At 48.9% G+C, this 25888-nt stretch overlaps 1 protein-coding gene across 1 annotated transcript in view; it reads right to left on the bottom strand.

Annotated features, from left to right (window-relative positions):
* atg2a (autophagy related 2A) overlaps positions 1–25888 on the bottom strand; it is a 464956-nt gene that overhangs the window by 322538 nt on the left and 116530 nt on the right. The window contains exons 10-11 of the mRNA XM_059954818.1: positions 11711–11795; positions 9798–10038 (exon numbers count right to left, since the gene is read on the bottom strand). Coding sequence (XP_059810801.1) covers positions 9798–10038; positions 11711–11795 — 326 coding nt within the window. The remainder of the gene's footprint in view (positions 1–9797; positions 10039–11710; positions 11796–25888) is intronic.

Here is a 25888-nt window from a genome sequence, read left to right on the forward strand (position 1 = left end):
GTAGAATGAATACTACGGGGAACGTGAGCTCGAGAGTGATTGTGTATTATAGAATGAACACTACCAGGAACGTGAGCTCGAGAGTGAGTGTGTCTTGCAGAATAAACACTACCGGGAACGTGAGCTCGAGAGTGAGTGTGTATTATAGAATAAACACTATTGGGAACAAGAGCTCGAGAGTGAGCGTGGATTGTAGAATGAACACTACCGGAAACGTGAGCTCGACAGTCAGTGTGTATTATAGAATGAACACTACAGGGAACTTGAGCTCGAGAGTGAGTGTGTATTATAGAATAAACACTGTCGGGAACATGAACTCGAGAGTGAGTGTGTATTGTAGAATAAACACCATCGGGAACATGAGCTCGAGAGTGAGTGTGTCTTACAGAATAAACACTACTGGGAACCTGAGCTCGAGAGTGAGTGTGTATTATAGAATAAACACTATTGGGAACAAGAGCTCGAGAGTGAGTGTGGATTGTAGAATGAACACTACCGGGAACGTGAGCTCGAGAGTGATTGTGTATTATAGAATGAACACTACCGGGAACATGAGGTCGATAGTGATTGTGTATTATAGAATAAACACTGTCAGGAACATGAGCTCGAAAGAGAGTTTGTAATATAGAATGAACTCTACCGGGAACGTGAGCTCGAGTGTGAGTGTTTATTATATAATAAACACTATTGGGAAAATGAGCTCGAGATTGAGTGTGTATTATAGAATAAACACTTCCGGGAACGTGAGCTCGAGAGCGATTGTGTAGTATAGAATGAACACTGCTGGGAACGTGAGTGTGTATTATAGAATAAACACTATCGAGAACGTGAGCCCGAGAGTGAGTGTGTATTAGAGAATAAACACTGTCGGGAACATGAACTCGAGAGTGAGTGTGTATTGTAGAATAAACACCATCGGGAACATGAGCTCGAGAGTGAATGTGTCTTACAGAATAAACACTACCGGGAACGTGAGCTCGAGAGTGAGTGTGTATTATAGAATAAACACTACCAGGAACGTGAGCTCGAGAGTGATTGTGTATTATAGAATGAACACTACCGGGAACATGAGCTCGAGAGTGAGTGTGTATCATAGAATAAACACTATCGGGAACGTGAGCTCGAGAGTGAGTGTGTATTATAGAAGAAAAACTACCGGGAACGTGAGCTCGAGACTGAGTGTATATTATAGAATAAACACTATCGGGAACATGAGCTCAAGAGTGAGTGTGTATTGTAGAATGAACACTACCAGGAACATGAGCTCGAGAGTGAGTGTGTATTATAGAATGAACACTACCGGGAACATGAGCTCGAGAGTGAATGTGTATTATAGAATAAACACTGTCGGGAACATGAGCTCGAGAGTGAGTGTCTATTGTAGAATGAACACTACCGGGAACGTGAGCTCGAGAGTGATTGTGTATTATAGAATGAACACTACCGGGAACATGAGCTCGAGATTGAGTGTGTATTATAGAATGAACACTACCGGGAACATGAGCTTGAGAGTGAGTGTGTAATATAGAATGAACTCTGTCAGGAACATGAGCTCGAGAGACAGTGTGTAATATAGAATGAACACTGTCGGGAACGTAAGCTCGAGTGTGAGTGTGTGTTACAGAATAAACTCTACCAGGAACATGAGCTCAAGAGTGAGTGTGTATTATAGAATAAACACTGTCGGGAACGTAAGCTCGAGTGTGAGTGTGTGTTACAGAATAAACTCTACCAGGAACGTGAGCTCGAGAGTGAGTGTGTGTTACAGAATAAACACTGTCGGGAACGTAAGCTCGAGTGTGAGTGTGTATTATAGAATGAACACTACCAGGAACGTGAGCTCGAGAGTGATTGTGTATTATAGAATGAACACGCGTGTGCTCGAGAGTGAGTGTGTATTATAGAATAAACACTGTCGGGAACATGAGCTCGAGAGTGAGTGTGTATTATAGAATGAACACTACCGGGAACATGAGCTCGAGAGTGATTGTGTATTATAGAATGAACACGCGTGAGCTCGAGAGTGAGTGTGTATTAGAGAATAAACACTGTCGGGAACATGAGCTCGAGAGTGAGTGTGTCTTACAGAATAAACACTACCGGGAACGTGAGCTCAAGAGTGAGTGTGTATTATAGAATAAACACTACTGGGAACGTGAGCTCGAGAGTGAGTGTGTATTATAGAATAAACACTATTGGGAACAAGAGCTCGAGAGTGAGTGTGGATTGTAGAATGAACACTGTCGGGAACATGAGCTCGAGAGTGAGTGTGTATTATAGAATGAACACTACCAGGAACATGAGCTCGAGAGTCAGTGTGTATTATAGAATGAACACTACCAGGAACATGAGCACGAGAGTGAGTGTGTATTCTAGAATAAACACTACTGGGAACATGAGCTCGAGAGTGAGTGTGTATTATAGAATGAACACTACCAGGAACATGAGCTCGAGAGTGAGTGTGTATTATAGAATGAACACTACCAGGAACATGAGCTCGAGAGTGATTGTGTATTATAGAATGAACACTACCAGGAACATGAGCTCGAGAGTGAGTGTGTATTATAGAATGAACACTACCAGGAACATGAGCTCGAGAGTGATTGTGTATTATAGAATGAACACTACCAGGAACATGAGCTCGAGAGTCAGTGTGTATTATAGAATGAACACTACCAGGAACATGAGCTCGAGAGTGAGTGTGTATTATAGAATGAACACTACCAGGAACATGAGCTCGAGAGTGAGTGTGTATTATAGAATGAACACTACCAGGAACATGAGCTCGAGAGTGAGTGTGTATTATAGAATGAACACTACTGGGAACGTGAGCTCGAGAGTGAGTGTGTATTATAGAATAAACACTATTGGGAACAAGAGCTCGAGAGTGAGTGTGTATTATAGAATGAACACTACCAGGAACATGAGCTCGAGAGTCAGTGTGTATTATAGAATGAACACTACCAGGAACATGAGCACGAGAGTGAGTGTGTATTCTAGAATAAACACTACTGGGAACATGAGCTCGAGAGTGAGTGTGGATTGTAGAATGAACACTACCAGGAACATGAGCTCGAGAGTGAGTGTGTATTATAGAATGAACACTACCAGGAACATGAGCTCGAGAGTGAGTGTGTATTATAGAATAAACACTACTGGGAACATGAGCTCGAGAGTGAGTGTGTATTATAGAATGAACACTACCAGGAACATGAGCTCGAGAGTGATTGTGTATTATAGAATGAACACTACCAGGAACATGAGCTCGAGAGTGAGTGTGTATTATAGAATGAACACTACCAGGAACATGAGCTCGAGAGTGAGTGTGTACTATAGAATGAACACTACCGGGAACGTGAGCACGAGAGTGATTGTGTATTATAGAATGAACACTACCAGGAACATGAGCTCGAGAGTGATTGTGTATTATAGAATGAACACTACCAGGAACATGAGCTCGAGAGTGAGTGTGTATTATAGAATGAACACTACCAGGAACATGAGCTCGAGAGTGAGTGTGTATTATAGAATGAACACTACCGGGAACGTGCGCTCAGAGTGAGTGTGTATTATAGAATGAACACTACCGGGAACATGAGCTCAAGAGTGAGTGTGTATTATAGAATGAACACTACCAGGAACATGAGCTCGATAGTAAGTGTGTATTAGAGAATAAGCACTGTCGGGAACATGAGCTCGAGAGTGAGTGTCTATTGTAGAATGAACACTACTGGGAACGTGAGCTCGAGAGTGATTGTGTATTACAGAATGAACACTACCAGGAACATGAGCTCGATAGTAAGTGGGTATTAGAGAATAAGCACTGTCGGGAACATGAGCTCGAGAGTGAGTGTCTATTGTAGAATGAACACTACTGGGAACGTGAACTCGAGAGTGATTGTGTATTATAGAATGAACACTACCAGGAACATGAGCTCGATAGTAAGTGTGTATTATACAATAAGCACTACCGGGAACATGAGCTCGAGAGTGAGTGTGTATTCTTGAACAAACACTCTCGAGAACGTGAGCTCGAGAGTGATTGTGTATTATATAATAAACACTACCGGGAACATGAGCTCGAGAGTGAGTGTGTATTATAGAATAAACACTATCGGGAACGTGAGCTCGAGAGTGATTGTGTATTATAGAATGAACACTGTCGGGAACGTGAGCTCGAGAGTGAGTGTGTATTATAGAATAAACACTATTGGGAACAAGAGCTCGAGAGTGAGTGTGTCTTGCAGAATAAACACTACCGGGAACATGAGCTCGAGAGTGAGTATGTATTATATGATAAACACTGTCGGGAACGTGAGCTCGAGAGTGAGTGTGTATTCATGAACAAACAGTATTGAGAACGTGAGCTCGAGAGTGATTGTGCATTATAGAATGAACACTACCGGGAACATGAGCTCGATAGTGATTGTGTATTATAGAATAAACACTATCAGGAACATGAGCTCGAGAGTGATTGTGCATTATAGAATAAACACTATCGAGAACGTGAGCTCGAGTGTGAGTGTGTATTAGAGAATAAACACCATCTGGAATATGAGCTCGAGAGTGAGTGTCTATTGTAGAATAAACACTACCGGGAACGTGAGCTCGAGAGTGAGTGTGTATTATAGAATAAACACTATCGGGAACGTGAGCTCGAGAGTGATTGTGTATTATAGAATGAACACTACCGGGAACATGAGCTCGATAGTGATTGTGTATTATAGAATAAACACTGTCAGGAACATGAGCTCGAGAGAGAGTGTTTATTATATAATAAACACTATTGGGAAAATAAGCTCGAGAGTGAGTGTGTATTATAGAATAAACACTATCGGGAACGTGAGTGTGTATTACAGAATAAACACTATCGGGAACATGAGCTCGAGAGTGAGTGTGTATTGTAGAATAAACACTATCGAGAACGTGAGCTCGAGTGTGAGTGTGTATTAGAGAATAAACACCATCTAGAACATGAGCTCGAGAGTGAGTGTGTCTTGCAGAATAAACACTACCGGGAACGTGAGCTCGAGAGTGAGTGTGTATTATAGAATAAACACTATTGGGAACAAGAGCTCGAGAGTGAGTGTGGATTGTAGAATGAATACTACCGGGAACGTGAGCTCGAGAGTGATTGTGTATTATAGAATGAACACTACCAGGAACGTGAGCTCGAGAGTGATTGTGTATTATAGAATGAACACTACCAGGAACATGAGCTCGAGAGTGAGCGTGGATTGTAGAATGAACACTACCGGAAACGTGAGCTCGACAGTCAGTGTGTATTATAGAATGAACACTACAGGGAACTTGAGCTCGAGAGTGAGTGTGTATTATAGAATAAACACTGTCGGGAACATGAACTCGAGAGTGAGTGTGTATTGTAGAATAAACACCATCGGGAACATGAGCTCGAGAGTGAGTGTGTCTTACAGAATAAACACTACTGGGAACCTGAGCTCGAGAGTGAGTGTGTATTATAGAATAAACACTATTGGGAACAAGAGCTCGAGAGTGAGTGTGGATTGTAGAATGAACACTACCGGGAACGTGAGCTCGAGAGTGAGTGTGTATTATAGAATAAACACTATTGGGAACAAGAGCTCGAGAGTGAGCGTGGATTGTAGAATGAACACTACCGGAAACGTGAGCTCGACAGTCAGTGTGTATTATAGAATGAACACTACAGGGAACTTGAGCTCGAGAGTGAGTGTGTATTATAGAATAAACACTGTCGGGAACATGAACTCGAGAGTGAGTGTGTATTGTAGAATAAACACCATCGGGAACATGAGCTCGAGAGTGAGTGTGTCTTACAGAATAAACACTACTGGGAACCTGAGCTCGAGAGTGAGTGTGTATTATAGAATAAACACTATTGGGAACAAGAGCTCGAGAGTGAGTGTGGATTGTAGAATGAACACTACCGGGAACGTGAGCTCGAGAGTGATTGTGTATTATAGAATGAACACTACCGGGAACATGAGGTCGATAGTGATTGTGTATTATAGAATAAACACTGTCAGGAACATGAGCTCGAAAGAGAGTTTGTAATATAGAATGAACTCTACCGGGAACGTGAGCTCGAGTGTGAGTGTTTATTATATAATAAACACTATTGGGAAAATGAGCTCGAGATTGAGTGTGTATTATAGAATAAACACTTCCGGGAACGTGAGCTCGAGAGCGATTGTGTAGTATAGAATGAACACTGCTGGGAACGTGAGTGTGTATTATAGAATAAACACTATCGAGAACGTGAGCCCGAGAGTGAGTGTGTATTAGAGAATAAACACTGTCGGGAACATGAACTCGAGAGTGAGTGTGTATTGTAGAATAAACACCATCGGGAACATGAGCTCGAGAGTGAATGTGTCTTACAGAATAAACACTACCGGGAACGTGAGCTCGAGAGTGAGTGTGTATTATAGAAGAAAAACTACCGGGAACGTGAGCTCGAGACTGAGTGTATATTATAGAATAAACACTATCGGGAACATGAGCTCAAAAGTGAGTGTGTATTGTAGAATGAACACTACCAGGAACATGAGCTCGAGAGTGAGTGTGTATTATAGAATAAACACTGTCGGGAACATGAGCTCGAGAGTGAGTGTCTATTGTAGAATGAACACTACCGGGAACGTGAGCTCGAGAGTGATTGTGTATTATAGAATGAACACTACCGGGAACATGAGCTCGAGATTGAGTGTGTATTATAGAATGAACACTACCGGGAACATGAGCTTGAGAGTGAGTGTGTAATATAGAATGAACTCTGTCAGGAACATGAGCTCGAGAGACAGTGTGTAATATAGAATGAACTCTGCCGGGAATGTGAGCTTGACAGTGAGTGTGTGTTACAGAATAAACTCTACCGGGAACATGAGCTCAAGAGTGAGTGTGTATTATAGAATAAACACTGTCGGGAACGTAAGCTCGAGTGTGAGTGTGTGTTACAGAATAAACTCTACCAGGAACGTGAGCTCGAGAGTGAGTGTGTGTTACAGAATAAACACTGTCGGGAACGTAAGCTCGAGTGTGAGTGTGTATTATAGAATGAACACTACCAGGAACGTGAGCTCGAGAGTGATTGTGTATTATAGAATGAACACGCGTGAGCTCGAGAGTGAGTGTGTATTATAGAATAAACACTGTCGGGAACATGAGCTCGAGAGTGAGTGTGTATTATAGAATGAACACTACCAGGAACGTGAGCTCGAGAGTGATTGTGTATTATAGAATGAACACGCGTGAGCTCGAGAGTGAGTGTGTATTAGAGAATAAACACTGTCAGGAACATGAGCTCGAGAGTGAGTGTGTCTTACAGAATAAACACTACCGGGAACGTGAGCTCAAGAGTGAGTGTGTATTATAGAATAAACACTACTGGGAACGTGAGCTCGAGAGTGAGTGTGTATTATAGAATAAACACTATTGGGAACAAGAGCTCGAGAGTGAGTGTGGATTGTAGAATGAACACTGTCGGGAACATGAGCTCGAGAGTGAGTGTGTATTATAGAATGAACACTACCAGGAACATGAGCTCGAGAGTCAGTGTGTATTATAGAATGAACACTACCAGGAACATGAGCACGAGAGTGAGTGTGTATTCTAGAATAAACACTATTGGGAACATGAGCTCGAGAGTGATTGTGTATTATAGAATGAACACTACCAGGAACATGAGCTCGAGAGTGAGTGTGTACTATAGAATGAACACTACCGGGAACGTGAGCACGAGAGTGATTGTGTATTATAGAATGAACACTACCAGGAACATGAGCTCGAGAGTGATTGTGTATTATAGAATGAACACTACCAGGAACATGAGCTCGAGAGTGAGTGTGTATTATAGAATGAACACTACCAGGAACATGAGCTCGAGAGTGAGTGTGTATTATAGAATGAACACTACTGGGAACGTGAGCTCGAGAGTGAGTGTGTATTATAGAATAAACACTATTGGGAACAAGAGCTCGAGAGTGAGTGTGGATTGTAGAATGAACACTGTCGGGAACATGAGCTCGAGAGTGAGTGTGTATTATAGAATGAACACTACCAGGAACATGAGCTCGAGAGTGAGTGTGTATTATAGAATGAACACTACCAGGAACATGAGCTCGAGAGTGATTGTGTATTATAGAATGAACACTACCAGGAACATGAGCTCGAGAGTGAGTGTGTACTATAGAATGAACACTACCGGGAACGTGAGCACGAGAGTGATTGTGTATTATAGAATGAACACTACCAGGAACATGAGCTCGAGAGTGATTGTGTATTATAGAATGAACACTACCGGGAACGTGAGCTCAGAGTGAGTGTGTATTATAGAATGAACACTACCGGGAACATGAGCTCAGAGTGAGTGTGTATTATAGAATGAACACTACCGGGAACATGAGCTCGAGAGTGAGTGTGTAGTATAGAATGAACACTACCGGGAACATGAGCTCGAGAGTGAGTGTGTATTCTAGAATAAACACTATTGGGAACATGAGCTTGAGAGTGTGTATTATAGAATAAACACTACCGGGAACGTGAGCTCTAGAGTGAGTGTGTATTATAAAATAAACACTACCGGGAACGTGAGCTCGAGAGTGAGTGTGTATTATAAAATAAACACCATCGGGAACATGAGCTCGAGAGTGATTGTGTATTTAAGAATAAACACTGTCAGGAACATGAGCTCGAGAGTGAGTGTGTATTATAGAATAAACACTACCGAGAATGTGAGGGTTAGAGTGCATCATTAAGGACTACAGGAAGTGAGTGTGTATTATAAAATAACAGAGGAATGAGTGGACGATCTGGGAATGAAGGATGTCGGATTAGAGTGTGTTACTGAAGACTACAGGGAGTGAGTATCACAGACAGAGGAAAGTTTCAGTTGGAAGAATTGACTGAATAGTCTGATTTGCTTTCTCCATACCAAAGTGTACTAAAGACTCAGTTGACAGGGGGTGTAAAATGAAACGGGGCAGATGACCCAAATCTTTTTCCCCATGGTCATCGTCATCAGGTCCTTCCATATTAACAATCGGGACATTTCACATCAGAGAAGTGCATACATCGTACAGCTGGAACGTCTTTCTCTTTGCAAACATCCACAAAACAGTGGAGTGCCCCAGAGAATGAATGAGAGTTAGTTAGGACCCCAAATCTCCCCTCCCATGCAGAAGCAGCAGCAAAGCACAACACCGGCCATCATGATTGTCCTCTGCAAATTCTTCTACAGAAGTGGTTTGCTATTGCTTCCTGGGCAGCCTCTTTACAAGACGGGTGACCCCAGCCATTATCAGAGACTGTCTGCCTGGCATCAGTGGTCACGTAACCAGGACTTGTGATCTGCACCGGCTGCTCATACGACCGTCCACCACCTGCTCCCACGGCTTCACATCACCCTGATCGGGGGCTAAGCAGGAGCTACACCTTGCCCGAGGGTGACCTGCAGGCCGGCAGAGGGAAGAGCCCCTCACACCTCCATTGGTAGAGACGTATTCCCACCCCGCCACCCAAACCGTTGGGGTATCAAAAGCAGGAGAGCAGAGGTTTGAGGTGAGAGGAAGGAGTTTTTTATTTGCTCAGGGAGAGGCTGATATCTGGCAGGTGCTGACAGAGGAATTGGTGTATTCCGATACAATCACCATGTTAAAGGGGTATTTAGGGAGACACACGTACAGAGGGATAAGGTTCTAATGGGACTAAATGGAATTAGTGTAGTCGGACACAGAGGTTAGCATGACCAGGTGGGGCCAAATGGCCTGTTTCTGTGCTGTACCATTCCAGGACTGTACCTGATGTTACTCCGCGGACAGGCCCTCTCAAACTGCCTCCTCGTGTGGGTGAAGTCGCGGCCTCCGAAGATGGCGTCCTTGAAGTACGTCAGTTCGGTGAAGTAGTGGCGGGTGGCAGCGGGCAGGGTGGCTGGCGGCTTGCATTCCAGGTGCAGCAGCGTGGCCGTGACTCCGCCGAAGGTCAGCTTCAGCAGCACCTCGGTCTTCACGCTGTCCAGTGACGGGGGCTGCTGGGACCTGCCTGAGGAGGGGAGGGGCAGCAGGGTTAAGGGTGCGGAGAGAGTCGGCACACACTCCCTCATCTCCGCCCGTCTCTGAGCACACAAATACCGGCGTTACAGTCTTCTGTTTCTCTCCCCATTTTCTAGCGCATCCTCTGACAACAACCACTCTTTCTATGTCAGAAAAAGGGCTGAGCATCGGGCGTTGGCTCGTTTTAAGGAAGAGGGAGGGGACTGTTCACACAGTCCTGTTTACATCAGGAACTGAGGTCAAGAGCTTCAGATTCATAAACATCATAAAGGACTCCTTCCATCCTGCGCACGGACTGTTTGAACTGCTTCCGTCTGGTAGGCACTTCAGATCCCTCCAGACTAAGACTAATAGGCACTGGAGAAGTTTTTTCCCTACTGCGGTCACTTTGCTGAACAGTTAACTGCCGGTTAACTGTCGGCTAACTGTTACTTGGATTGCACTACCTGTATGTATAATCTATATTTTCATTTATATTGATCATTATTATTGTTATGAGCAGAGAGACAACATCTGCCGGAAGTAAATTCCTTGTGTGTGCACAGGGACTTGGCGATTAAAGTCTGATTCTGATTCTGATTCCTGGGACTGAAATCACCAACAGCCCGTCTTGGTCCAACCGCAATGGCACCACAGCCAGAGCTCCCTGGTGCTTCTGCCTCCTCAGGAATTGGGCAGGCCCTCAGCGACCCTGACTAATTATTTTATCCACACACCAGAGGGCACCCTGACCAAACACATCACAGCTCGGTACAGTAACAGCTCTCCGAGAATGCAGGGAATGTCACAGAAACCAGCCTCCCCTCCACGGACTCACTGCCTCAGTAAAGTAGTCACCCCCCCACCCCAGACACTCTCTCTCCCCTCCCACATCGGATGCAAGATGCAAAAGCCTGAGAGCTCGCACCAGCCAGTTCAACGACAGCACCTACCCCGCTGGTAGAAGGAAACTGCATGGTCCCTCTACGTACTCATGTGCAGAACAATTAACTGGATGGCACGTAACAGAAAACCTCGGCAGAGCAGCCAGCATAATCAAACACCCCATCCAGCCCCACCTTCCCTCTTTCCCCTCCCATCGGGCAGGTGACACAACAGCCCGAAAGCACGTTCCACCAGGCTCAAGGACATTTTCCACCCCACTGTTCGAAGAACGGTTGAACGCCCAACAAGGTGGACAAGCTGCCCCATCGTGGCCCTTGCACCTGCCTGCGCAGCACAGTGTGTCCGTGTAGCACTCCATGCCGCTTCCCCCTTGTGCTGGTGTGAGGAGATGATCAGTAGCCGTGGTACGGAAAACTAATAGATCAATTCTCTGCTCATTTTGTACTCTGCGTGTTGTCTGATGCAACGTGCTTTCAGTTACAACGCTTATCTCACCGTACCCGACTCGGGGCGTCACGCGGCAGTGTAACGGTTACCGCCGACACTACTGCAGCTCCCAACATCGTCTGTGGGTTTCCTTCGCGTTCTCCGGTCTCCTCCCACGGTCCGGTCAGTAGGTTAGCGCGAGGGCAGCAGGGCCGATCCCGCGCGGCACGTCCCAGAAGCCTGCACCAGTCCGAGCTCGAATGAAGACAAGGAAGAGCTTCCCCGCTCCCCGATCACAAGGACGGCCAGGACAATGGAACCAACTCACCGAGGCCCCAGTTCTTGCTCACCTTGCTGTCTGCTCACGCTCTGTAAGCTGGGGAGACCCGAGGGAAAGAGGCTACCCCCACTCCGGCGCGGTGAACCCATCAGCAGCTGAAGGGAGATAGAAGACAAGCTCGTTAATGTAACAGCCCTCGGCAAAATGCCCCCACATCAGACAGGAGGTGCAGGGCCTGAAGCTCTACTTGTCCTCCCTCATCGCAGCTCCCTCACTGTTTCTGCACAACACCTTTCCTTTTGATGTACAGAGTGGCCACTCTGTTAGGAACAGGAGTGGAACCGAAATGGCCTCTGATGATGCAGCCCAACGTGTTGCGTGCTCAGAGATGCTCCTCTGCACACCACTGTTGTAACGTGTGGTTATCTGAGTCACTGCCAGTGCGAACCGGTCTGGCCATTCTCCTCTGACCTCTCTCATTAACCAGGTGTTTTCACCCACAGAACTGCCACTCGTGGATACATATTTTTTTGTTTTCCCACACCATTCCCTGTAAACGCTAGAGCAGGCAACCCCAGCCTGGGATCCACGGACCCCTCAGTTAACAACAGGGGTCCAGGACATTAAAAAAGTCGGAAACCCCTGCTCTGTGCGAAGAACCCAAATCACCCATATCTGAGACGCTCGAAACCATCCTGCCTGGACCCAACAATCACCCCTCGGTAAAGTCTGAGAAGATCGAAACCATCCTGCCTGGCACCAACAATCGCCCCACGGTAAAGTCTGGGAAGATCGAAACCATCCTGCCTGGCACCAACAATCACCCCACGGTAAAGTCTGAGAAGATCGAAACCATCCTGCCTGGCACCAACAATCACCCCACGGTAAAGTCTGAGAAGATCGAAACCATCCTGCCTGGCACCAACAATCACCCCACGGTAAAGTCTGAGAAGATCGAAACCATCCTGCCTGGACCCAACAAGCACCCCACGGTAAAGTCTGAGAAGATCGAAACCATCCTGCCTGGACCCAACAAGCACCCCACGGTAAAGTCTGAGACACTCGAAACCATCCTGCCTGGCACCAACAATCACCCCACGGTAAAGTCTGAGAAGATCGAAACCATCCTGCCTGGACCCAAAAATCACCCCACGTTAAAGTCTGAGAAGATCGAAACCATCCTGCCTGGCACCAACAATCACCCCACGGTAAAGTCTGAGACACTCGAAACCATCCTGCCTGGACCCAACAATCACCCCACGGTAAAGTCTGAGAAGATCGAAACCATCCTGCCTGGCACCAACAATCACCCCACGGTAAAGTCTGAGAAGATCGAAACCATCCTGCCTGGCACCAACAATCACCCCACGGTAAAGTCTGAGAAGCTCGAAACCATCCTGCCTGGACCCAACAATCACCCCACGGTAAAGTCTGAGACACTCGAAACAATCCTGCCTGGACCCAACAATCATCCCACGGTAAAGTCTGAGAAGATCGAAACCATCCTGCCTGGACCCAACAATCATCCCACGGTAAAGTCTGAGACACTCGAAACAATCCTGCCTGGACCCAACAATCACCCCACGGTAAAGTCTGAGACACTCGAAACCATCCTGCCTGGACCCAACAATCACCCCATGGTAAAGTCTGAGACACTCGAAACCATCCTGCCTGGCACCAACAATCACCCCACGGTAAAGTCTGAGAAGCTCGAAACCATCCTGCCTGGACCCAACAATCACCCCACGGTAAAGTCTGAGACACTCGAAACCATCCTGTTTGGCACCAACAATCACCCCACGGTAAAGTCTGAGAAGGTCGAAACCATCCTGCCTGGCACCAACAATCACCCCACGGTAAAGTCTGAGACACTCGAAACCATCCTGCCTGGCACCAACAATCACCCCACGGTAAAGTCTGAGAAGATCGAAACCATCTTGCCTGGACCCAACAATCACCCCACGGTAAAGTCTGAGACACTCGAAACCATCCTGTTTGGCACCAACAATCACCCCACGGTAAAGTCTGAGAAGGTCGAAACCATCCTGCCTGGCACCAACAATCACCCCACGGTAAAGTCTGAGAAGATCGAAACCATCCTGCCTGGACCCAACAATCACCCCACGGTAAAGTCTGAGAAGATCGAAACCATCCTGCCTGGACCCAACAATCACCCCACGGTAAAGTCTGAGAAGATCGAAACCATCCTGCCTGGACCCAACAATCATCCCACGGTAAAGTCTGAGACACTCGAAACAATCCTGCCTGGACCCAACAATCACCCCACGGTAAAGTCTGAGACACTCGAAACCATCCTGCCTGGACCCAACAATCACCCCATGGTAAAGTCTGAGAAGATCGAAACCATCCTGCCTGAACCCAAAAATCACCCCACGGTAAAGTCTGAGACACTCGAAACCATCCTGCCTGGCACCAACAATCACCCCACGGTAAAGTCTGAGACACTCGAAACAATCCTGCCTGGCACCAACAATCATCCCACGGTAAAGTCTGAGAAGATCGAAACCATCCTGCCTGGACCCAACAATCATCCCACGGTAAAGTCTGAGACACTCGAAACAATCCTGCCTGGACCCAACAATCACCCACGGTAAAGTCTGAGACACTCGAAACCATCCTGCCTGGACCCAACAATCACCCCACGGTAAAGTCTGAGACACTCGAAACAATCCTGCCTGGACCCAACAATCACCCTACGGTAAAGTCTGAGAAGCTCGAAACCATCCTGCCTGGACCCAACAATCATCCCACGGTAAAGTCTGAGAAGATCGAAACCATCCTGCCTGGACCCAACAATCACCCCACGGTAAAGTCTGAGAAGATCGAAACCATCCTGCCTGGCACCAACAATCACCCCACGGTAAAGTCTGAGAAGATCGAAACCATCCTGCCTGGACCCAACAATCACCCCACGGTAAAGTCTGAGAAGATCGAAACCATCCTGCCTGGCACCAACAATCACCCCACGGTAAAGTCTGAGAAGATCGAAACCATCCTGCCTGGCACCAACAATCACCCCACGGTAAAGTCTGAGAAGATCGAAACCATCCTGCCTGGCACCAACAATCACCCCACGGTAAAGTCTGAGAAGATCGAAACCATCCTGCCTGGACCCAACAATCACCCCACGGTAAAGTCTGAGACACTCGAAACCATCCTGTTTGGCACCAACAATCACCCCACGGTAAAGTCTGAGACACTCGAAACCATCCTGTTTGGCACCAACAATCACCCCACGGTAAAGTCTGAGAAGATCGAAACCATCCTGCCTGGACCCAACAATCACCCCACGGTAAAGTCACTGACATCACACTCCGTCGCCATTCTGACGCTTGGTCTGAACAACTCAACCTCTTGACCACGTCTGTGTGCTTTTGTGCATTGAGTTGCTGCCACGCGATTGGCTGATTAGATGTCTATAGACAGACAGGTGTAAAACTATAAAGTGGCTACTGAGTGTATATCTATCATTACTTATAGTATTTTGTGTCTTGCACTGTATTGCTGCCACAAGACATCTAATTTTCTCGACCTATACCAGTGATAATTAAATCTAATTCTGCCTACCCATTCCCCTTGCCTGCTTCTCAGCATTTCATTACCCTACGCCATGACAGCGTCTGAGCTTCCGAAGTGCTTTAAGAAACACCCCCCCGTCACCGTTTCTCAGCTGTCGGATGCTGGGAGGGAGTGGGGACTGTGTTGGGAAGGAGGGGCGCTGGAGAGGGAATCAGCATAGCAGAAGGCAACACTGGGCAAAAAGCAGGCAACCGTATTCTACAAAAAGTAGTGGATACGGCCCACTCCATCACGGGTAAAGCCTCCCCACCACTGAGCACATCGACATGGTACACTGTCACAGGAAAATAACTTCCACCATCACGGACCCCAACACCCATGACATCCTCTCTTCTCACTGCTGCCATTGGGAAGGAGGTACAGGAGCCTCAGGTCCCACACCACCAGGTTCAGGAACAGTTATTACCCCTCAACCATCAGGCTCCTGAACCAGTGAGGATAACTTCAACTCTGAACAGATTCCATCGGGAAGCAAGTACAGGAGCCTCAGGTCCCACACCACCAGGTTCAGGAACAGTTATTACCCCTCAACCATCAGGCTCCTGAACCAGTGAGGATAACCTCAACTCTGAATGGATTCCATCGGGAAGGAGGTACAGGAGCCTCAGGTCCCACACCACCAGGTTCAGGAACAGTTATTACCCCTCAACCATCAGGCTCCTGAACCAGTGAGGATAACCTCAACTCTGAACTGATTCCATCGGGAAGGAGGTACAGGAACCTCAGGTCCCACACCACCAGGTTCAGGAACAGTTATTACCCCTCAACCATCAGGCTCCTGAACCAGTGAGGATAACCTCAACTCTGAATGGATTCCATCGGGAAGGAGGTACAGGAGCCTCAGGTCCCACACCACCAGGTTCAGGAACAGTTATTACCCCTCAACCATCAGGCTCCTGAACCAGTGAGGATAACCTCAACTCTGAATGGATTCCATCGGGAAGGAGGTACAGGAGCCTCAGGTCCCACACCACCAGGTTCAGGAACAGTTATTACCCCTCAACCATCAGGCTGCTGAACCAGTGAGAATAACCTCAACTCTGAACTGATTCCATCGAGAAGGAGGTACAGGAGCCTCAGGTCCCACACCACCAGGTTCAGGAACAGTTATTACCCCTCAACCATCAGGCTCCTGAACCAGTGAGGATAACCTCACTCAACTTCATTTCCCCGATCATTGAAATGTTCCCACCACCAAAGGACTCGCTGTCTTGGACTGTTCATCTCATGTTTTTGATATTCATTGCTTATTTTTTAATAGTATTTCTTTCTGTTTGTTGTCTTCTGCACACTCATTGAATGCCCAAGTGGTGCAGACTTTCATTGATTCTTATTATTATTCTGTTACGGATTTATTGAGTATTCCTGCAGGAAAGTGAATCTCAGGGTTGTTTAAGGAGACATACAGTGGCATGCAAAGGTTTGGTCACCCCTGGTCAAAATTTCTGTTGCTGTGAATAGTTAAGTGAGTAGAAGATGAACTGATCTCCAAAATTCATAAAGTTAAAGATGAAACCATTCTTTTCAACATTTTAACAGCATTAGTGTATTATTTTTGTTCTGTGCAATTCTAGAGTGAAAAAAAGGAAAGGAGCACCATGCAAAAGTTTGGGCACCCCAAGAGATTTGAGCTCTCAGATAACTTTTACCAAGGACTCAGACCTTAATTAGCTTGTTAGGGCTTTGGCTTGTTCAGTCATTGTTAGGAAAGGCCAGGTGATGCAAATTTCAAAGCTTTATAGATACCCTGACTCCTCAAAACCTGTCCCACCAATCAGCAGCCATGGGCTTCTCTAAGCAGCTGCTGAGCACTTTGAAAATTAAAATAAATGATGCCCACGAAGCAGGAAAAGGCTATAAAATAGCAAAGCATTTTCAGGTAGCCATTTCCTCAGTTCATAATGTAATTAAGAAATGGCAGTTAACAGGAACGGTGGAGGTCAAGTTGAGGTCTGGAAGACCAAGAAAACTTTCAGAGAACTGCTCACAGGATTGCTAGAAAGGTAAATCAAAATCCCCATTGGACCTGAGGGGGCTAAGGCACCGGTGACCCCTGTTTTCATCCAAGGGGTCAGTGTGGACATGGTGGAGGATTACAAATACCTGGGGATACGAATTGACAATAAACTGGACTGGTCAAAGAACACTGAGGCTGTCTACAAGAAGGGTCAGATCTGTCTCTACTTCCTGAGGAGACTGAGGTCCTTTAACATCTGCCGGACGATGCTGAGGATGTTCTACAGGTCTGTGGTGGCCAGTGCTATCATGTTTGCTGTTGTGATGAAAAGAGGACGGCTTCTACAACATGATAATGATCCTAAACGCACCTCAAAATCCACAATGGACTACCTCCAGAGGCGCAAGCTGAAGGTTTTGCCATGGCCCTCAGACCCCCGACCTAAACATCATCGAGAGTCTGTGGATAGACCTCAAAAGAGCTGTGATGCAAGACGGCCCAAGAATCTCACAGAACTAGATGCCTTTTGCAAGGAAGAATGGGCAAAAATTCCCCAAACAAGAATTGAAAGACTCTTAGCTGGCTACAGAAAGCATTTACAAGCTGTGATACTTGCCAAAGGGGGTGTTACTAAGTACTGACCATGCAGGGTGCCCAAACTTTGCTTCGGGCCCTTTTCCTTTTTTGTTATTTTGAAACTGTAAAAATGGGAATTAAAGTAATTTTGCTTAAAATATTATAGAAATGTACCAACTTTAACTTATGCCTTTTGGAAATCAGGTCATCTTTTACTCGCTTAGCTATTCACAGTAACAGAAATTTTGACCAGCAGTGCCCAAACTTTTGTAAGCCACTGTACTGTATATGTACTTTGATAATAAAGTTTACCTTGAACTTTGAAATTGAGCTCGCATCCACCACTTTCGTTAGCAGCTCATCCATACACTCACCCCTTAAATATTGCACTATTCACCCTTAACCCATGACTTCTAGTTGCAGTCACACACAATCTCAGTGGAAAAAGCCTGCTTATATTTGCCTTATGTATACCCCTCATTATTTTGTATACCTCTGCTAAATCTCCCCCTCATTCTTCTACACTCTACAGAATAAAGTTCTAACCTATTCAACGTTTCCTCCCTGTAACATCCTTGTAAATTTGTCTGCATTAAATTCCATCTGCCAGTTTTCAGCCCATTTTCCCAGCTAGTTCAGATCCCACTGCAAGCTCTGATAGCCCTCACCCCCAATCTTGGGGACATCCGCAAACTTGCTGATCCAGCTTACCACATTATCGTCCAGATCGTTGATATAGATGACAAACAACAACAGACCCAAAACAGATCCCTGTGGCACACCACTAGTCACAGGCGTCCAGTTAGAGAGACAACCCTCCACTCTCTGGCTTCGTCCATAAAGCCAATGAACTAAAGTCCAATTTACTAACTCATCTTAAATGCCGAGCAACTGAAGCTTCTTGAGCAACCTCCCATACGGGACATTGTCAAAAGCCTTGCTAAAGTCCATGTGGAAAACAACCTTGCCTTCATCGACTTTCCTGGTAACTTCCTCAAAAAGCAGGCTAAGACTTCACAAAGCCATGGAGACCATCCTTAATCGGTCCAGGGACCCAGTGAACGGGATTCATGACTGTCCATCGTCATCCATCCACATCACTGGGCTCCAAAGCCCGAGTGCGGAGTGGATGCTTAAACTCCAACTCCACCACACCCCTACCCTCCAACCCTAATCTGAACTCCAACTCCACCACACCCCGACCCTCCAACCCTAATCTGACCAACTCCACCACACCCCTACCCTCCAACCCTAATCTGACCTCCAACTCCACCACACCCCTACCCTTCAGCCCTAATCTGACCTCCAACTCCACCACACCCCTACCCTCCAACCCTAATCTGACCTCCAACTCCCCCACACCCCTACGCTCCAACCCTAATCTGACCTCCAACTCCACCACACCCCTACCCTTCACCCCTAATCTGACCTCCAACTCCACCACACCCCTACCCTCCAACCCTAATCTGACCTCCAACTCCAACACACCCCTACCCTTCAACCCTAATCTGACCAACTCCACCACACCCCTACCCTCCAACCCTAACCTGACCTCCAACTCCACCACACCCCTACCCTCCAACCCTAAACTGACCTCCAACTCCACCACACCCCGACCCTCCAACCCTAATCTGACCTCCAACTCCACCACACCCCTACGCTCCAACCCTAATCTGACCTCCAACTCCACCACACCCCTACCCTTCAACCCTAATCTGACCAACTCCACCACACCCCTACCCTCCAACCCTAATCTGACCAACTCCACCACACCCCTACACTTCAACCCTAATCTGACCAACTCCACCACACCCCTACCCTTCAACCCTAATCTGACCAACTCCACCACACCCCTACCCTTCAACCCTAATCTGACCTCCAACTCCACCACACCCCTACCCTCCAACACTAATCTGACCAACTCCACCACACCCCTACCCTCCAACCCTAATCTGACCTCCAACTCCACCACACCCCTACCCTCCACCCCTAATCTGACCAACTCCACCACACCCCTACCCTTCAACCCTAATCTGACCTCCAACTCCACCACACCCCTACCCTCCAACCCTAATCTGACCAACTCCACCACACCCCTACCCTTCAACCCTAATCTGACCTCCAACTCCACCACACCCCTACCCTCCAACCCTAATCTGACCAACTCCACCACACCCCTACCCTTCAACCCTAATCTGACCTCCAACTCCACCACACCCCTACCCTCCAACCCTAATCTGACCAACTCCACCACACCCCGACCCTCCAACCCTAATCTGTCCTCCAACTCCACCACACCCCTACCCTCCAACCCTAATCGGACCAACTCCACCACACCCCTACCCTCCAACCCTAATCTGACCTCCAACTCCACCACACCCCTACCCTCCAACCCTAATCTGACCAACTCCACCACACCCCTACCCTTCAACCCTAATCTGACCTCCAACTCCACCACACCCCTACCCTCCAACCCTAATCTGACCTCCAACTCCACCACACCCCTACCCTCCAACCCTAATCTGACCTCCAACTCCACCACACCCCTACCCTCCAACCCTAATCTGACCTCCAACTCCACCACACCCCTACCCTCCAACCCTAATCTGACCTCCAACTCCCCCACACCCCTACCCTCCAACCCTAATCTGACCTCCAACTCCCCCACACCCCTACGCTCCAACCCTAATCTGACCTCCAACTCCACCACACCCCTACCCTTCACCCCTAATCTGACCTCCAACTCCACCACACCCCTACCCTCCAACCCTAATCTGACCTCCAACTCCAACACACCCCTACCCTTCAACCCTAATCTGACCAACTCCACCACACCCCTACCCTCCAACCCTAACCTGACCTCCAACTCGACCACACCCCTACCCTCCAACCCTAAACTGACCTCCAACTCCACCACACCCCGACCCTCCAACCCTAATCTGACCTCCAACTCCACCACACCCCTACGCTCCAACCCTAATCTGACCTCCAACTCCACCACACCCCTACCCTTCAACCCTAATCTGACCAACTCCACCACACCCCTACCCTCCAACCCTAATCTGACCAACTCCACCACACCCCTACACTTCAACCCTAATCTGACCAACTCCACCACACCCCTACCCTTCAACCCTAATCTGACCAACTCCACCACACCCCTACCCTTCAACCCTAATCTGACCTCCAACTCCACCACACCCCTACCCTCCAACACTAATCTGACCAACTCCACCACACCCCTACCCTCCAACCCTAATCTGACCTCCAACTCCACCACACCCCTACCCTCCAACCCTAATCTGACCAACTCCACCACACCCCTACCCTTCAACCCTAATCTGACCTCCAACTCCACCACACCCCTACCCTCCAACCCTAATCTGACCAACTCCACCACACCCCTACCCTTCAACCCTAATCTGACCTCCAACTCCACCACACCCCTACCCTCCAACCCTAATCTGACCAACTCCACCACACCCCTACCCTTCAACCCTAATCTGACCTCCAACTCCACCACACCCCTACCCTCCAACCCTAATCTGACCAACTCCACCACACCCCGACCCTCCAACCCTAATCTGTCCTCCAACTCCACCACACCCCTACCCTCCAACCCTAATCGGACCAACTCCACCACACCCCTACCCTCCAACCCTAATCTGACCTCCAACTCCACCACACCCCTACCCTCCAACCCTAATCTGACCAACTCCACCACACCCCTACCCTTCAACCCTAATCTGACCTCCAACTCCACCACACCCCTACCCTCCAACCCTAATCTGACCTCCAACTCCACCACACCCCTACCCTCCAACCCTAATCTGACCTCCAACTCCACCACACCCCTACCCTCCAACCCTAATCTGACCTCCAACTCCACCACACCCCTACCCTCCAACCCTAATCTGACCAACTCCACCACACCCCTACCCTTCAGCCCTAATCTGACCTCCAACTCCACCACACCCCTACCCTTCAGCCCTAATCTGACCTCCAACTCCACCACACCCCTACCCTCCAACCCTAATCTGACCTCCAACTCCACCACACCACTACGCTCCAACCCTAATCTGACCTCCAACTCCACCACACCCCTACCCTTCAACCCTAATCTGACCTCCAACTCCACCACACCCCTACCCTTCAACCGTAATCTGACCTCCAACTCCACCACACCCCTACCCTTCAACATTAATCTGACCTCCAACTCCACCACACCCCTACCCTTCAACCCTAATCTGACCTCCAACTCCACCACACCCCTACCCTCCAACCCTAATCTGACCGACTCCACCACACCCCTACGCTCCAACCCTAATCTGACCTCCATCTCCACCACACCCCTACCCTTCAACCCTAATCTGACCAACTCCACCACACACCTACCCTCCAACCCTAATCTGACCAACTCCACCACACCCCTACACTTCAACCCTAATCTGACCAACTCCACCACACCCCTACCCTTCAACCCTAATCTGACCAACTCCACCACACCCCTACCCTTCAACCCTAATCTGACCTCCAACTCCACCACACCCCTACCCTCCAACCCTAATCTGACCAACTCCACCACACCCCTACCCTCCAACCCTAATCTGACCTCCAACTCCACCACACCCCTACCCTCCAACCCTAATCTGACCAACTCCAACACACCCCTACCCTTCAACCCTAATCTGACCTCCAACTCCACCACACCCCTACCCTCCAACCCGAATCTGACCAACTCCACCACACCCCTACCCTTCAACCCTAATCTGACCTCCAACTCCACCACACCCCTACCCTCCAACCCTAATCTGACCAACTCCACCACACCCCTACCCTTCAACCCTAATCTGACCTCCAACTCCACCACACCCCTACCCTCCAACCCTAATCTGACCAACTCCACCACACCCCTACCCTCCAACCCTAATCTGACCTCCAACTCCACCACACCCCTACCCTCCAACCCTAATCTGACCAACTCCACCACACCCCTACCCTTCAACCCTAATCTGACCTCCAACTCCACCACACCCCTACCCTCCAACCCTAATCTGACCAACTCCACCACACCCCTACCCTTCAACCCTAATCTGACCTCCAACTCCACCACACCCCTACCCTCCAACACTAATCTGACCAACTCCACCACACCCCTACCCTTCAACCCTAATCTGACCTCCAACTCCACCACACCCCTACCCTCCAACCCTAATCTGACCAACTCCACCACACCCCGACCCTCCATCCCTAATCGGACCTCCAACTCCACCACACCCCTACCCTCCAACCCTAATCTGACCTCCAACTCCACCACACACCTACCCTCCAACCCTAATCTGACCTCCAACTCCACCACACCCCTACCCTTCAACCCTAATCTGACCTCCAACTCCACCACACCCCTACCCTCCAACCCTAATCTGACCAACTCCACCACACCCCTACCCTCCAACCCTAATCTGACCAACTCCACCACACCCCTACCCTCCAACCCTAATCTGACCTCCAACTCCACCACACCCCTACACTTCAACCCTAATCTGACCTCCAACTCCACCACACCCCTACCCTTCAACCCTAATTTGACCTCCAACTCCACCACACCCCTACCCTCCAACCCTAATCTGACCTCCAACTCCACCACACCCCTACCCTCCAACCCTAATCTGACCTCCAACTCCACCACACCCCTACCCTCCAACCCTAATCTGACCAACTCCACCACACCCCTACCCTTCAGCCCTAATCTGACCTCCAACTCCACCACACCCCTACCCTTCAGCCCTAATCTGACCTCCAACTCCACCACACCCCTACCCTCCAACCCTAATCTGACCTCCAACTCCACCACACCCCTACGCTCCAACCCTAATCTGACCTCCAACTCCACCACACCCCTACCCTTCAACCCTAATCTGACCTCCAACTCCACCACACCCCTACCCTTCAACCGTAATCTGACCTCCAACTCCACCACACCCCTACCCTTCAACATTAATCTGACCTCCAACTCCACCACACCCCTACCCTTCAACCCTAATCTGACCTCCAACTCCACCACACCCCTACCCTCCAACCCTAATCTGACCGACTCCACCACACCCCTACCCTCCAACCCTAATCTGACCTCCAACTCCACCACACCCCTACCCTCCAAACCTAATCAGACCTCCAACTCCACCACACCCCTACCCTCCAACCCTAATCTGACCTCCAACTCCACCACACCCCTACCCTTCAACCCTAATCTGACTAACTCCACCACACCCCTACGCTCCAACCCTAATCTGACCAACTCCACCACACTCCTACCCTCCAACCCTAATCTGACCAACTCCACCACACCCCTACCCTCCAACCCTAATCTGACCTCCAACTCCACCACACCCCTACCCTCCAACCCTAATCTGACCTCCAACTCCACCACACCCCTACCCTCCAACCCTAATCTGACCAACTCCACCACACCCCTACCCTCCAACCCTAATCTGACCAACTCCACCACACCCCTACCCTCCAACCCTAATCTGACCAACTCCACCACACCCCTACCCTCCAACCCTAATCTGACCTCCAACTCCACCACACCCCTACCCTCCAACCCTAATCGGACCAACTCCACCACACCCCTACCCTCCAACCCTAATCTGACCAACTCCACCACACCCCTACCCTCCAACCCTAATCTGACCTCCAACTCCACCACACTCCTACCCTCCAACCCTAATCTGACCAACTCCACCACACCCCTACCCTCCAACCCTAATCTGACCTCCAACTCCACCACACCCCTACCCTCCAACCCTAATCGGACCAACTCCACCACACCCCTACCCTTCAGCCCTAATCTGACCTCCAACTCCACCACACCCCTACCCTCCAACCCTAATCGGACCAACTCCACCACACCCCTACCCTCCAACCCTAATCTGACCTCCAACTCCACCACACCCCTACCCTCCAACCCTAATCTGACCTCCAACTCCACCACACCCCTACCCTCCAACCCTAATCTGACCAACTCCACCACACCCCTACCCTCCAACCCTAATCTGACCAACTCCACCACACCCCTACCCTCCAACCCTAATCGGACCAACTCCACCACACCCCTACCCTCCAACCCTAATCTGACCTCCAACTCCACCACACCCCTACCCTCGAACCCTAATCTGACCTCCAACTCCACCACACCCCTACCCTTCAACCCTAATCTGACTAACTCCACCACACCCCTACGCTCCAACCCTAATCTGACCAACTCCACCACACCCCTACCCTCCAACCCTAATCTGACCTCCAACTCCACCACACCCCTACACTCCAACCCTAATCTGACCTCCAACTCCACCACACCCCTACCCTCCAACCCTAATCTGACCAACTCCACCACACCCCTACCCACCAACCCTAATCTGACCAACTCCACCACACCCCTACCCTCCAACCCTAATCTGACCTCCAACTCCACCACACCCCTACCCTTCAGCCCTAATCTGACCTCCAACTCCACCACACCCCTACCCTTCAGCCCTAATCTGACCTCCAGCTCCACCACACCCCTACCCTCCAACCCTAATCTGACCAACACCACCACACCCCTACCCTCCAACCTTAATCTGACCAACTCCACCACACCCCTACCCTCCAACCCTAATCTGACCAACTCCACCACACCCCTACCCTCCAACCCTAATCGGACCAACTCCACCACACCCCTACCCTCCAACCCTAATCTGACCTCCAACTCCACCACACCCCTACCCTTCAGCCCTAATCTGACCTCCAACTCCACCACACCCCTACCCTTCAGCCCTAATCTGACCTCCAGCTCCACCACACCCCTACCCTCCAACCCTAATCCGACCAACTCCACCACACCCCTACCCTCCAACCCTAATCTGACCAACTCCACCACACCCCTACCCTTCAACACTAATCTGACCAACTTCACCACACCCCTACCCTCCAACCCTAATCTGACCTCCAACTCCACCACAACCCTACCCTCCAACCCTAATCTGACCTCCAACTCCACCACACCCCTACCCTCCAACCCTAATCTAACTCCACCACACCCCTACCCTCCAACCCTAATCTGACCAACTCCAC

The sequence above is a fragment of the Hypanus sabinus genome, chromosome 31 (assembly GCF_030144855.1).
Source record: "Hypanus sabinus isolate sHypSab1 chromosome 31, sHypSab1.hap1, whole genome shotgun sequence".
NCBI classification, from domain to species: Eukaryota; Metazoa; Chordata; class Chondrichthyes; order Myliobatiformes; family Dasyatidae; genus Hypanus; species Hypanus sabinus.